General features: G+C 37.7%; 1 protein-coding gene across 1 annotated transcript; it reads right to left on the bottom strand.

The window, feature by feature from the left end:
• Nucleotides 1-12,623: 12,623 nt before the first annotated feature.
• On the bottom strand, nucleotides 12,624-16,223 carry LOC106072153 (C-type lectin 37Db-like). Its single transcript, XM_013232470.2, has 3 exons — nucleotides 16,167-16,223; nucleotides 15,446-15,537; nucleotides 12,624-13,121 (listed from the first exon to the last, which is right to left on the bottom strand). Exons 2-3 carry the CDS (start codon nucleotides 15,504-15,506, stop codon nucleotides 12,682-12,684), a joined length of 501 nt encoding a protein of 166 aa, XP_013087924.2. The 5' UTR covers nucleotides 15,507-15,537; nucleotides 16,167-16,223; the 3' UTR covers nucleotides 12,624-12,681.
• Between the last annotated feature and the right edge of the window lie 77 nt (nucleotides 16,224-16,300).

Genomic DNA, 16,300 nt, shown 5'->3' with positions numbered 1-16,300 from the left:
CATGGGCGTAGCCAGGGGGGGGTTCTTGGGGTTCAAACCCCCCCCGAAATGAAATCCCCCCCCTTGGGGGGGGGGGAGTCGGAATTTAGTGACTGATTTTTTACTTTGATTTTGTTTATTTTAGGTGAGATTTTAATACTAAACCATCACTTGCCCTAGCAAAATCAAAGGGGTTTTGAGTTTAAAACCCCTACCCGTGGGGTTCGAGTTTAAAAACCCCTACCAGTGGGGTTCGAGTTTAAAAACCCCTACCAGGGGGTTCGAGTTTAAAAACCCTTACCAGGGGGGTTCGAGTTTAAAAACCCCTACCAGGGGGGTTCGAGTTTAAAAACCCCTACCAGGGGGTTCGAGTTTAAAAACCCCTACCAGGGGGTTCGAGTTTAAAAACCCCTACCAGGGGGGTTCGAGTTTAAAACCCCCTACCAGGGGTTTTGAGTTTTAAACCCCCTACCTGGGGTTTTTGCTGTTAACTCCCCCTCTTCTATAAAACAAAACAAAAAAAAATGCAAACGAAAATCCCCTAATTCCAAGAGCACAGTTAAGGAAGATTTTGATTTTAAAACCCCGTCTAAAATTTACGATAAACCCCCTCTTTAATATAAAAAAAAGCTAATTACGCACTCAAAATGTTATGAGCGTAGCTAAATGGGTTTTGACTCAGTTTTGAGTTTAAACCCCACTTCAGTGGAGTTTGAAGCTAAAAAGTACCTCTTCAATATAAATAAAAGAAAATTACTCACTCTAAAGTCTATGAGCGTAGTCAAAGGGGTTTTGAGTTTAAATCCCCCGCCATCTTCAGTGTAAGAAAAAAAGCAAATTACGCACTCAAAATGCTATGAGCGTTGCCGAAAGGGGTTTTGAGTTTAAACCCCCATTCAGAGGGGTTTGGTGCTAAAAATACATCTTCAATATAAAAAAAAAAGCAAATTACACACTAAAATTATTTGAGCGTAGCCAAGCCAATCAGGGGTTTTGAGTTTCTTCTACAGATGCCTTTTTTTTTAAAGTTTAAAACCCCTCTAGATGGTTTTGAGTCTAAGATCCCCCTACAGAGCATTTTGAGGTGGAAAACCCCCAACAGAAGATTTTGACGATAAAACTTCTCTTTTCGATATAAAATCTAAAGCAAACTACAGTCACTTAATTCCAAGAGCGTATTCAAGAGAGGTTACACATTTTACCAGTGGCAGGGCTCCATTAATAAACTGCAGTGAATAGTCATCTACCGAAATCGAAAAACACTAAATGTAGCTCAACAAAGATGGCTAAGACAGATTTTAGGAGTCAGTTATAGAGATCGGATCTAAATCAAGGAAATCCTATGCAGAACTGGGAGTCGACCCCTTAGTAAGATTGTGAGAGAACGACGCATGAGGTTTGCGGGACATGTTCTCCGACAAAATGAATTACGCATAAGAAGAGTTGCAATGATATCCTAGTACAACTTGACGCCACTCATTCATGGAGGTCCTCAAGGTAGGTGGGAAGAGGCTTCAGACATTACCAGTGACAGATTTTTATGGAAACTGCTTGACGGCAAATGCTCCGAACGGCGTGGGAGGGTCTAAGTCAGTAAGAATAGCACATTAGGTTTTTGAAATAAAACTTTTTAATAGCATTAAAATGGACTGTAGATACCTCAGAATATGCATTTTGTTGGCTTTCAATACCAGAAATAGTGCTTGGCGGCGGGGCTTCGCCCCGCGCTGGGGAGCTTTTGGCGCTCCCCCAGACCCCCTTGCTGTTAATGGCGGGGAGTTCACAATTTTATGGAAACAGCTTGATGGCAAATGCGCCGAACGACGAGGGAGGGTCTAAGTCAGTAAGAATAGCACATAATGTTTTTGAAATAGAACTTTTTAATTGCAGGAAAATGCACTGTAGATACCTCAGAATATGCATTTTGTTGGTTTTCAATATCAGAAATAGTGCTTGGCGGCGGGGCTTCGCCCCGCGCTGGGGGAGCTCCTAGCGCTCCCCCAGACCCCTTTGCTGGTAATGTCGGGAACCTATTCTAGGGCACAATAAACGTCTTCCGAATGAAGGGTCAGAATGTAATAAAGATTATGTACACATACACACATAAATACATTAAAAAAATTTCGCTGGGGGGGGGGGAAGAAAAAAAATTCACCCCCCAAAACCCCCCCGAAAAAAAATCCTGGCTACGCCCATGACAATGTTCATACAGTTTCTTCATTTGAATTACATTTTTTTCCTGTGTCTTCATTATTCCGAAATATGGTCGCTTTTTCACGCACATTAGGAGTCACATGACCAAACTAATGCTTTATAAACACAGTGAGCATACCGTCTAACTATATAGCAGAATAGAGTTTCCTTAACCCTTAAATTGCTGAGCTTTTTTTCAAGAGTGCATACACAATGGAATTACAATTCTAGTTTTCAGAGGTTAAGCTACCACACGCATCTAAAGAGTTAAACACTAAGATTCTACGAAACCTGTTTAGAAGAAACAAATGAGAAGAAACAAATGAGAAGAAACAAATGAGAAGAAACAAATTAGAAGAAACAAATTAGAAAAAACAAATTAGATGAAACAAATTCGAAGAAACAAATTAGAAAAAACAAATTAGAAGAAACAAATCAGAAGGTCTACACGTGAATTAATTTCTAATTTGAAATCTAAATTGATTTTAGGACATCTTTTTAGCTTTGAACTCCAGAGAGCATCCGAAATTGATCAAAAATCATTGCATCCCTTCTCGTTGCGTACAAAAAACTCGTAATTAAACTGTAGTGATAGTAAGTTTTCCAAGTGTAATTATTTCACGTAGGTCTGAGGTGACCAAACAATGGCGCATGCGTTAACAGTGGCATAGACCAGAAATTAGATTAGTAGTAAAATGTGTGAACAACATTTGAACAAGTGAATAAAACAAAAAGAGTTCAGAGAGTTTTTTGAACCCTTAGTTTGACATAGAAAACAGTGATGTGATTCTTCATTTTGAGACCGTTAGCAATTTAGAGGAAACAGTTTTAGAATGTTTTGGAAACTTACAAATAATGTACATCATCTATTTTAGAAGAGAAATCTGAGCTGTCCATATAAGAGAACCTTTGCGTGTAATAAAAAGTGAATGTTAGTCTATAATGCTTGTATATTAAAATAGTAAGCACTCTTTTATAGCTGGTGAGAGCTGGTCAACATACAAACATCAAGAGCAGAGATTAATAGTCTTTACGACGTATATTGATGATCTACTGGACTTAGGAATCAAGTCCTACAGAAGGAAGTTTTTTAATTTCTCAATACAGATAGCATCTATGCTCTTTTAAAACTAAAAAAGACTACACTCGCTTGGAATCTTTCCCTCTTACCAGATGGAAGAATTCCCAAGGACATTCTCCACGCCGAGCTTGCAGAGAGTGTAAAACCAAAGATGGAGATATCTGCAAACGAGCTATATTAGATTTGATTCGTAAATTAACTTAGCTGACTTTTGAAAAATTAGATTTTACGAAACTGATGATTCTAGAAGTATCTTTAAAAAATATTCTAACTAGTGGCGAAACGAAGTTTTATGTTTAACATGTGCCATAAAAATGTATTTTACGTCCTAAATACACAGGATCTGTAATAGTTCTGCCTCTGCACCAGCGCACTGTTCAACACTAGTGAGGGACAGATTTTTCATATGAACAAGAAAAGACTGCTGTAAATGAAGAACATGAACTAGAGATGGAATCGAACCGCCTAGAGTTGTAGAAGAGATCTGCGCCAGTAGAGAGTCAACCCTGTGCGAAGCAGCGTTGGTTCTCTGTTGTGGGTTGTCTTGGTCAGAAGGTTGTCTAGGAAACTGTGGATGGGTCGTTCTCTTGCTAGTGGAAGAAATAGATGATATACATTTTCGTTTGTGAAGGCTTTCTTAAACAACTAGAAGATAGACGGCGACATGGACTGTAACCCTGTGTTAAGAGTGAAATAGTGAAATCTGTAGGAACATGACGACAGAAGCAACGTCAGTTGAACCAGTAGACCAGACTTGGAAAACAGGAAAACTAAGACAGACAATTATCTTTTTTTTAATCCTCTCACATCTTTTATCGTATGTAAATAAACACCATTAATCTTTTACCATCAAAGTTGAATTACCTTCATTAGATAACTGCTGCTAGTTTAGGTAACAATAATTGATTCTCAAGTGGCAGTCTGGGGGACAATCTTTACTTCACCTTCAACCCTCAAATAGTCTCTATTTGACCGTTGGGGCACCCGCAATATCCGTCGACAGTCCTTCTCCATTCCTCTCTGTCTTCTGACTTGGATAGAACCTCTTTCAATGGTAAGCCCGTCCATTCTTTTGCGTGTACATTATCATGTGCATGAAGTGTCTTTAGTGTTATCAACTCAATATCTATTTCATATCAAGTCAGTGCATTGTGAATGAAAGTAAAAGCGTCGAACTTTTGTACTTTATGTTTATTCATGAATGTATCTCTGTAATATAGATAGTGGAATAACGTCACGTTTTAAGTTTAAATACACACAATTAGAAAATATCATTATAGCTGCTATTCATCTCTTCTTCCTCTCGTGTTAGCAGTCCCTGTGTATACAAAGATGTACCTTGTCACCGTTGTTATTTTAGATATTATGAATGTGGCTGTAGTTATGTTTGATGCTGTGCTACTATTGTCGGTTCGTTAATGTAGGCGTGGTGGTGACATTGGGTTCATGTTCTAAATCACAGAATAATGAAATGACGCTGGATGTAGCAGACACAATAAGTTTAATATAACATCACATGGTGAATACGATATACAATTCGACCCAAGAATGGTCAGTATTAATTCAACAGAAATATCACCAATATAACAACTTAGTAACTATTTTATAACCAACTACTTTAAACATCTAACTCTACTGCTTATATATTAAGTGACTCTATCAAGTGCTTGCTACAAGATCTCTATGTTGACTGACTGCCTTTAACTCTCTGGTTCACCTAAGGTCAAAAGTGTTCACCCTAGGGCAACATGAGTTGTGAATAAGATTCACAATATTGAATTAACATTTACAATATAGAATTAGGGTTTCTACTCTATGGCACCAACTTTGAGGTGGTGACATTACCTATCACCCCCCTTTTGAAAAAAAATTTGAAGAAATTTTTTTCAGCTTGACGACATAATTATCATAAGTAGGATCAATTGGAATTCTTGGGGTCTATGAAATGTACAATTGCAGAGTTCAAATAGAACTACAAACTTGAAATAAAATATATAATAGGATAGTGTCACACAAAATATTTGTTGAATCGAAAAAATTCATACAAGGGCAAAATTCTCTAATCCATCATATTCTTGTAAGGCAATTCAATTAATTCTCTGAGTCAAATACTTTACATCTCAAATAATTCTTTACATGTAGTTCTAATATATACATCAATGTTCAAAGGTTCAATATTTACAAGTCCTTATCATAATAATATATGCAAAGTGTGACAAAAATTTCAATGACAATCTTCTATGTCACAATGTGAAAAATTAATACAAGTTTTTATTCACAATATCTATTTATAAAAAATCTTTGACACTATAGCAATGTTAGAAGTCTGGTTTTTGACACCAATAATACAATATGTACAAATCATGTAGAAAATGTTACAAGTAAGTCTCAATATGTAAGTGATAAGTATAGAAAAATTCAAAATATGTGTCAAAATTCAACATCAAATTGTTTAATGATCATTGTTACAATTTCAATGTATCTGTTTACTTCAATATGAGGTTTGACATCTCCATAAAAAATTGTTGTGCATTAATATTACACAAGTAAATATGTATAATTCAAGTATCAAAATATTGGATCAAAAGTATCAACATGAAATCAAAATGATAAGTATCCTTCATAGTGCTTGTTACATGCACCTTATGTTTCAATTAAGTATTTCTCTATATGCCAGTTCAAATAATTTGTAGCTAGTAATGGCAAAAGTTTAATGTTACATTGTTTATCAAATAATTATTGTGTAGAAAGTTAAAAAAAATCTTTGTCAAAAGGTTCAACTGAGAAAATGTGTCAGTTGTGATACAATCTTTGAGTTTACATTAATTTGTTCAAGCATATACAATTCAGCATAAAATCAGATTGAAAGACTATTCTGCAATAAAGAAAAAAAATTATACAAGACCAACAGCATACTGTGACAAAGTTAAAGAAGAATTAAATAAGTTACTGAAGGATGGAACAATCAGAAGGGTAGATGAACAAAGTGAATATGTGTCCCCAATAGTAATAGTCAAAAAGTAAGATAACACTCTACGTGTGTGCTGTGATTTTAGAGAATTGAATAGCAAAACAGTGATTGATGCAGAACCACTACCTCTACCAGAACAGTTGATAGAAAAAATAGGAAGCTCAGAAATATTTACCACTTGTGATTTGAACCGTGGGTTCTGGCAAATAGAGATGGAGGAGAGATCCATATAAGCAGTAGAGTTAGATGTTTAAAGTAGTTGGTTATAAAATGTCACCGTTGTTATTTTAGATATTATGAATGTTGATGTAGTTATGTTTGATGCCGTGCTATTATTGTCGGTTCATTAATGTAGGTGTGGTGGTGACATTGGGTTCATGATATAAACCACAGAATAATGAAATGACGCTGGATGTAGCAGACACAATAAGTTTAATATAACATCACATGGTGAATACGATATACAATTCGACCCAGGAATGGTCAGTATTAATCCAACAGAAATATCACCAATATAACAACTTAGTAACTATTTTATAACCAACTACTTTAAACATCTAACTCTACTGCTTATGTATTAAGTGACTCTATCAAGTGCTTGCTACAAGATCTCTATGTTGACTGACTGCCTTTAACTCTCTGGTTCACCTAAGGTCAAAAGTGTTCACCCTAGGGCAACATGAGTTGTGAATAAGATTCACAATATTGAATTAACATTTACAATATAGAATTAGGGTTTCTACTCTATGGCACCAACTTTGAGGGGGTGACATACCTCTAGTCTGCTTAAGAAACGAGAAAGTCAGATAAGTTAGACAATATATGATACAAGAGATACTATCTTATCTTATATAATACAGACGTTACATCAAAAAAGAAGATGATTACGTCCTAAGCGTCATGCATTCAGTCATGCATATTAACCAATGATTTAAATTTTGCCAAGTCACTGGTTTTCCTGGCTAGCTCAGGTAAACCATTCCATGCTCTAATAGCACTAGGGAAGAAGGAGTATTAGTATAAATTAGTCCTAGCATATGGGACAAATGTGTACAATACTATACGATAGAACGGCCTTATCAGCTGACTGGTGTCATGAGTTGATACTGCGACCCATGGGCGTAGCCAGGATTTTTTTTCGGGGGGGGGTTTTGGGGGGTGAATTTTTTTTCTTCCCCCCCCCCCCCCAGCGAAATTTTTTTAATGTATTTATGTGTGTATGTGTACATAATCTTTATTACATTCTGACCCTTCATTCGGAAGACGTTTATTGTGCCCTAGAATAGGTTCCCGACATTACCAGCAAAGGGGTCTGGGGGAGCGCTAGGAGCTCCCCCAGCGCGGGGCGAAGCCCCGCCGCCAAGCACTATTTCTGATATTGAAAACCAACAAAATGCATATTCTGAGGTATCTACAGTGCATTTTCCTGCAATTAAAAAGTTCTATTTCAAAAACATTATGTGCTATTCTTACTGACTTAGACCCTCCCTCGTCGTTCGGCGCATTTGCCATCAAGCTGTTTCCATAAAATTGTGAACTCCCCGCCATTAACAGCAAGGGGGTCTGGGGGAGCGCCAAAAGCTCCCCAGCGCGGGGCGAAGCCCCGCCGCCAAGCACTATTTCTGGTATTGAAAGCCAACAAAATGCATATTCTGAGGTATCTACAGTCCATTTTAATGCTATTAAAAAGTTTTATTTCAAAAACCTAATGTGCTATTCTTACTGACTTAGACCCTCCCACGCCGTTCGGAGCATTTGCCGTCAAGCAGTTTCCATAAAAATCTGTCACTGGTAATGTCTGAAGCCTCTTCCCACCTACCTTGAGGACCTCCATGAATGAGTGGCGTCAAGTTGTACTAGGATATCATTGCAACTCTTCTTATGCGTAATTCATTTTGTCGGAGAACATGTCCCGCAAACCTCATGCGTCGTTCTCTCACAATCTTACTAAGGGGTCGACTCCCAGTTCTGCATAGGATTTCCTTGATTTAGATCCGATCTCTATAACTGACTCCTAAAATCTGTCTTAGCCATCTTTGTTGAGCTACATTTAGTGTTTTTCGATTTCGGTAGATGACTATTCACTGCAGTTTATTAATGGAGCCCTGCCACTGGTAAAAATGTGTAACCTCTCTTGAATACGCTCTTGGAATTAAGTGACTGTAGTTTGCTTTAGATTTTATATCGAAAAGAGAAGTTTTATCGTCAAAATCTTCTGTTGGGGGTTTTCCACCTCAAAATGCTCTGTAGGGGGATCTTAGACTCAAAACCATCTAGAGGGGTTTTAAACTTTAAAAAAAAAGGCATCTGTAGAAGAAACTCAAAACCCCTGATTGGCTTGGCTACGCTCAAATAATTTTAGTGTGTAATTTGCTTTTTTTTTATATTGAAGATGTATTTTTAGCACCAAACCCCTCTGAATGGGGGTTTAAACTCAAAACCCCTTTCGGCAACGCTCATAGCATTTTGAGTGCGTAATTTGCTTTTTTTCTTACACTGAAGATGGCGGGGGATTTAAACTCAAAACCCCTTTGACTACGCTCATAGATTTTAGAGTGAGTAATTTTCTTTTATTTATATTGAAGAGGTACTTTTTAGCTTCAAACTCCACTGAAGTGGGGTTTAAACTCAAAACTGAGTCAAAACCCATTTAGCTACGCTCATAACATTTTGAGTGCGTAATTAGCTTTTTTTATATTAAAGAGGGGGTTTATCGTAAATTTTAGACGGGGTTTTAAAATCAAAATCTTCCTTAACTGTGCTCTTGGAATTAGGGGATTTTCGTTTGCATTTTTTTTTGTTTTGTTTTATAGAAGAGGGGGAGTTAACAGCAAAAACTCCAGGTAGGGGGTTTAAAACTCAAAACCCCTGGTAGGGGGTTTTAAACTCGAACCCCCCTGGTAGGGGTTTTTAAACTCGAACCCCCTGGTAGGGGTTTTTAAACTCGAACCCCCTGGTAGGGGTTTTTAAACTCGAACCCCCCTGGTAGGGGTTTTTAAACTCGAACCCCCCTGGTAAGGGTTTTTAAACTCGAACCCCCTGGTAGGGGTTTTTAAACTCGAACCCCACTGGTAGGGGTTTTTAAACTCGAACCCCACGGGTAGGGGTTTTAAACTCAAAACCCCTTTGATTGTGCTAGGGCAAGTGATGGTTTAGTATTAAAATCTCACCTAAAATAAACAAAATCAAAGTAAAAAATCAGTCACTAAATTCCGACTCCCCCCCCCCAAAGGGGGGGGGGGATTTCATTTCGGGGGGGGGGTTTGAACCCCAAGAACCCCCCCCTGGCTACGCCCATGCTGCGACCTCATTCTACTTCTTCCTAGAAAAGGTCAGATTAAAGGAAGTTTCTATGGTAAGCACATGCCAATCAGAGAAAGAGGTCATGAAAAAAGTAGCAAACATTAGTTTCTAGATTGGGGTTCTCAACCTGTGGGTCGCGACCCCCTTAGGGGTCGTTTGACGATTTGCCAAGGGTCGCCTAAGATCATTGAAAATATTAATTGTTTTTGTCTATTCTTCTATTGCTGTATGTATGGGGGTCGCCGAAGAGTGAGATTGTAAAAAGGGGGTCGTCGAGCTTAAAATGTTGAAAACCGCTGTTCTAGAAGGTCATAGCTAATAGAAATATTTAGAAGTTTCTAAGATTATAAAAAAGAGAATTTAAAAATGTATAACTTGTGGAAAAGTGAGTTGAGCTCACGCAGGTATTTGATCTGTCCATAAGTCCTAATAGGTATTTGAGTACTTTGTATCTTTAAAGTCAAATATTAGTGGAAGTAAAGTTTAAGTAAAGAAGATTTAAAAGATTTATAGTTAAGTGCTATGACGTTGTACATTTATTATTTCAGTGATTTTGTAAGAATACATGTCAAGTAGTGCTTAAGTGTGAATTATTGAATGAATGTTTGGATGGAGTTCATTTAAACAAAGATGAAAAGTTTATAGAAGTTTATAGAGTTATTTTATGAGGACCCAGCATTGACCTACAAAATTTCTCACTTCTGTAAAGGCTCCAGCGGACAATGGTTATGCTTGCCCTGTTTGTGACAAAATATGTAGGTCAAAACTAGTGCTGCGTAGCCACGGGAAATACTGCATTTCTCATTAATCTTCGGACGCGATCACAAGCCTTATATTTAAACTTGACAGAATAAAGGGCAATAAGATAACCAAAGAAACTTGTTTTCTTGACATCTCGCTGTCACTTTGAAAAAAAAAAATAAAACCCTCAGTTATCGGTAAACTATGGCTGACTATACATTTTTTAAAAATTCTCAAATTTATAGCCAAATTTAAAGTTTTTCTTTTATTTTTACTTCGAAATATTATAACGGTGAAACTAGAGTTTTCCCAGTACGGCCAACAAGCTAGTCATTCTTTACTCAGCGATTACATCTACTGTTACATTTCTTGGAAAATCGTTAGAGCCATTTTTGAGATCAGCGTCCAGGTTCCACCCTCTGCCCGCCAACTCAGCGTCAATGAAGTTCTAACTTGAATAGAGATATTGCATAAAGGATTTGTTTGTTCATAGATTTTGAGTGAATGAAGAGCGGTGAGCTTTGGGGGGGATTGCGTTTCCCTTTTCCTTTTTTTTTTTACGAAATGTATATCAAGCCATTCCTTTTGTCCCAAGATAAAACTTTGCACAATAATTCATTGCCGATGACAACACATGAAAAAGTGTGTACAAGTTTTTTATCCCACGCAATATATATATAAGGCTTGTCTTCGAGTCCGAAGATTAATGAGGAATACAGCATTTCCCGTGGCTGCGCAGCCCCAGCTGTGACCTGCATATTTTGCCACACCCAGGGCAAGCATAACCATTGTCCGCAGGTGGTCGATTTAGATTTTCTTTTTGTCGTCTGCGTCTGTCCTCGGCAGCGGATTTTCTTTTGGTCTCAAATGTGTATCCTGCTCTCTCTGTTTGGTCAAATTTGATGTTTGACATAGAAAGCAGATTAGGTTTGAAACATTCACATTTTTATCCACGCTCATTTTCGTCCAAGTCTCTTTTGGAAGAATCAGATTTTTTGAGACACATGAAGGAGAGCTTCATTCAATCATTGCAGTTGTCGTTATTCAGGACATCTTATTGTTTGGTTATTGTAGGCAATTTGTTTTTAACACAGCCTCATTGGGAATGACCACTCTGTTTCTTTGTATCCAGTTAAGAGCTGAAAATATAAACAGATAGTTTGCGCATCGTCTTAAGTAGACTACAAAGTTCCACTTTCATATCCTTGTAAAATGATTAGCTGGACTGTTACTAGTAGAACTTGATCGAATAAAGCTCATTGGAAATATTTTTAGTAATAATATTATAAGAATTTAGTAATAAGATTATAAGAATTAGTCAATCAATGTAATTTACATCAGCCCAATAGATTTATTTAAAGTATTACTTTTTTTTTCTATTTTGTTTTTTTCATGACAAATTCAATGTAAATTTTTAAGGGTTTTTTTATTTTATTTTTCAAAATAGTAATATATAGTTCGTCCATTGTTTGATGATGACCATTTTGTCATTCAGGGGATGAGGGCTTTGCTCTGGGGTTTTGTGCCTCCTCATGTGGCTGGTGCTCCTGACACAAAGAAGATTACGCTGGCTCGGACATGTCACCCGCATGCCAGATGGCAGAATCCCGAAAGATATCTTATATGCTGAGCTTGTGGAAGGAGTCAGACCCAAGGGCCGCCCAAGACTAACATATAGAGATGTCTGCAAGCGAGACATGAGAGCCACAGGCATCAGCGAAAGTATGTGGGAAAACATAGCCAAAGACCGGAGTGCATGGAGACAGACTGTGCGCGCTGGGACAACCCTTGCTGAGAAAAAAAGAATTGAAGCGGCTTTAATCAAGAGGGTTAAAAAGAAAGCTGCCCTGTCTGCTAGCCCTAAATCAGAAGCATACACATGTACGAATTATGGCAAAGTCTGCCGTTCTAGAATTGGCTTGATTAGCCACACCAGATTCTGCCCCGTCTCAAGATTAAGCCAAAACCAGTGACTCATTTGGGCGCATCCATTGCCTTTCGAGACAAAAGGAGCCATATATATATGTGGCTGGTGAGACCTATTTGAGCCTGTAATGTTTGACTGCACACTGGGCATGTTATTCCAGCTAGAGCTGGTGTCATTGGCCTTGCTTTTTTTTTCTCTGACATTAGAGATAAATCAATTTTAGATGCACTGCAATAATTAAGATATTAGTGCTACTTATTTTCTGAAACAAATGGACACATTTTTTTTTTCTTTTTTACTTTTTATGATTAAAGTTTCTTTTTTAATAAAATTGAATGGCTGTAGAAAATATAGATCTATTTAATTAATTATATCCCCCCCCCCCCAAAAAAAAAAAAAAAATCAAGCAAACATAGATAAAGTTAACTTATTTTAAATTTATTTCTAAACTGCAACACTTTGCACTGGAAAGCAAGGCAACCGTTGCTAAAACAGATCTTTTTCACACAAAACATATCGATTTTCTGGAGCATTAGTGCAAGGGCCATCGTTGAATCTGGCTTGATTCTTTAGCCACATTTCTAGACAGTCTTCTCGCCCGCCTGAGTTGTTAGGCTCTCCAGGTGCCCAATCAAAAATAATTAAAGGTGACCCCGTTCGCTGACTGAGCCACCTGCCGTCAATTCTAGCGTCAGTTCCAGAGATGTAGACCATTGCTGTAGATGGTGCTGTGACAACGAGGTACTGTTCAAGGAACGCAAGCTCAGGGGTAGAATCTACTTCAGCGGGATAGCCACCACCATTCCACGCACACCAGTAACTGGCTTGATCGTAGTTGTTATAGGTCGTTCTGGAGAGGTAGTAAAGTTTATTCTTATAAGCAGAAGGTGGGTATGTTTGCGAATCATACAGGCTTACTCTTAAATCTGAAGATGAAAATAGAACATTTAATTAATATGCATGTATATTGTTTTTTTTCTAATGAGTAAACGTCCAAGATTCAATGTAAAGACTCAAACAAATATTATTATGATCGCAAGGATCTCTAGATGTCATCGACGGTCGTCACTTTAAAAATCGTAGGACATCTAAAATTTTTTTTCTGAAACTCAGTCACCATGACAAATGTTTACAAACGTCGGATATTAACTCTTTCTCTCCGTAGTTATTTTCCTCATCTTAAAGTATTAATCTTTTTTTTTTCATTTGTATTTCATCATCCTGTTATGATTAAACTTCAATAACTTTTTTTGATTGTCATCAGAAAATGTTATATTTGTTATCGAATTAAGGGAGAAGACATGCTCTTTTTGCACAACACAAATGAACGTTTAAGAATTCAAAATCAATTTAGTTTAATGGTGGGGTCTAATCAACGTTGGCATCGTCAATTAGGAGAGAAAGAGTTAGAGAAGTAACGCCTCCTAGAGTAATGGATCGAAAGGTTCTTAAGATCGCTTGTTGTGGGAAGGTTCGTACCACGTAGGGCAGCTATAAAAGTAAACGCCCTCAACGAAAGCTTGAACTGGTGAAATTAGACAATGCCAAGGTAGTCGTGCAAGCACTCAACGTAAAGAGCTAATAATAAACGATGTATTTATTTACAGTTATAAAACACACAGGAGGCGCGGTGGCTGAGCGGTAAAGCAATTGCCTTCCGAACCGAGGTCCCGGGCTCGAATCCTGGTGTAGAATGAATTTTTTTTTTAACGTTGGGATATTTGGGAGCCACATAACACCCTCGTTAACCGTGGAACACAGAAAAAGATGACCTTTACATCATCTGCCCCCATAGATCACGAGTTAAAGGGGAATTTTACTTTTTTTTTTTATAATATACACAACGAGACATGACGTCAGCAATCAAGTCTTGTCTGAAGTTCTGCAAGTCCTTTTTCTACATAAATATCAGTACAGACCACATTCAAAGACCGCATCACAAACCAAGAAATCAGAGACAGGTTTGCTGTAGCGATCGGAGCCCATGCCGACCTGCTAACTATTGTAAAAAGACGAAAGCTTAAAACCTTTGGCCACATTACAAGATCTACGGGGCTCGCAAAGACCTTCCTTCAGGGAACAGTGCGATGTAAATGAAGAAGAGGCAGACAGAAAAAGCGATGGGAGGACAACATTAAAGAATGGACGGGCCTGCCATTGAGAGAGGTTCTAAACAAGGCAAAAAAAAAAGGGAGGAATGGAGAAAGACGGTAAACAAATCTTGCCTGGTGCCCCAACGGTCCAACAGACAAAGGGATAGGTAAAGGTAAAGGGTAAACAGACCACCGACACATTTTCCAGTGTCAGTACAGTTCACTCGTAGCCCAAAGGGCGGCTCTTTGTCCCAGACTGCTCAGACTCCCATAACCTACTATCTTTTCAGCCGGAACGAATACAGTTCTGCCTCTAAAATTAATATGTCGTCTATTCCTCGTGTGGAGCGGTATGTAGCAGAGTTATAACCCTACAGTATTTTTAAGTAAATGCTTTTTTTTCTTCTTAATCTAGATGTTTAATTACCTAATTACAACACATTACAACAAACTCTAAAAAATTCGCGACGAAATTAATTGCTGCTTGTAATAAAGAGTTGCTTCTGTTGACACTCCAACTCGTAACATTCTCCCTTGTTCCAGACTTCTCAAGATAATAAATTAAGAAATGTGCCATTAATATCACAAACTACTAAAAATTATAACTTTATGCGTATTTCGTTTAAGTTCTGCACAATGACATAAAGTGATAGGTTTCGCCACTATCCGTGATTTCCAATGACTCGATGTGATACGACTAACCCTATTCTAGCTGAGCTGTTTTTTTTCTGAAAGCCTAATAGGAGCGGTTCTCAACCTTTTAAACTCGGCGACCCTTTTTACAATCCCCCACTCTGCCGCGAACCCACACACACATACAGCAATAGAAGGGTAGACATTACTAATCCATATTTAGGCCACCCCTGGCAAATGGTAAATCGACCCCCAAGGGGGTCGCGATCCACAGGTTGAGAACCCCTGGCCTAAAAGAAGCACGGAAACTTTTTCCCAGATATCCCCCCCCCCCTTTCAATTTCCACATGTCTACAAAAGAAATTGGACTGAAGAACACGAAGCATGATGCAAGAATGAAAGATGCGCCATGTACAAGCAATTTTTAAAAAACCCTGATCGTCTATACAAGACTGAGGGTTAAATGTATCAATTAGTCAATTTAAATCACTAGAAATCTAATTAAATCTTAATAAGACATTTACCTACGCCCAAGACGACACTGACTGTCCCAGCCAGTAGGAACATAAACACAGTAGCAGCCATGTTCTTTTATGAAGCAATTAACAAACCTGCTCTAGAGGGAGACAAAAAAAAAGAATGTTGGCTTCCTACTGTACAGTGAATATTAAGACAGACAAACAAATGAGTAAAATACAGAAAATACGTTGGTATGATTGAAAATAAGAAGTTATTACGACCAATTGATTATTAACAAAATGTTGTTGTTTTTTATATATATATTTTTCACGTGTTGTCATTGACAATAAATAATTTTGGAAACTTTAAACTTGTTACAGGAATGGCGAATGGGCAGAAATACCGTGTAAAAGATGCTACCGTGACAGACAAACGAAATGAGTGATTTATTTTAACCTTAAAACACAACAACAAAGTAGCTACTAATAAGGAAAAAAAGGTTTTCTGAAATACAAGCTTTGTCATGTGTTTTGAAAAAAATAAATATGGGATGTTTTAAACAGCTCAGAGGTTTGACCTGAAAGTGGGCTGACAAGTTTAAGGCTTTCCTGGAAGTGTTTGACAATTGTAATACTTCTCTAAGGGTGGTTGACAACTTAAGGGTTTATCAATTCTTTTATGTCGACTATGAAACTTACCTACATGTGGTTGACAACTTTATATTTACTGGAACGTGGATGAAACAGTTAGACTTAACTAAATAAGTATAACAACTATGAGTTTTACCTGACAGCTTGGAGTAGCCTCTAAACAAATGTCATGTGTGCAGAACTGGTTTGGCTTAAATAAAATGTGAACAAAGGACAACATGTGTTTGAGGATATAACAATGCGATAATGATAGCTTTAAATTTCGATATC

Source organism: Biomphalaria glabrata, chromosome 6, assembly GCF_947242115.1.
Source record: "Biomphalaria glabrata chromosome 6, xgBioGlab47.1, whole genome shotgun sequence".
NCBI lineage: Eukaryota > Metazoa > Mollusca > Gastropoda > Planorbidae > Biomphalaria > Biomphalaria glabrata.
Note: the sequence above shows the minus strand (reverse complement) of the source record. Positions and strands in the feature narration are given on the sequence as shown.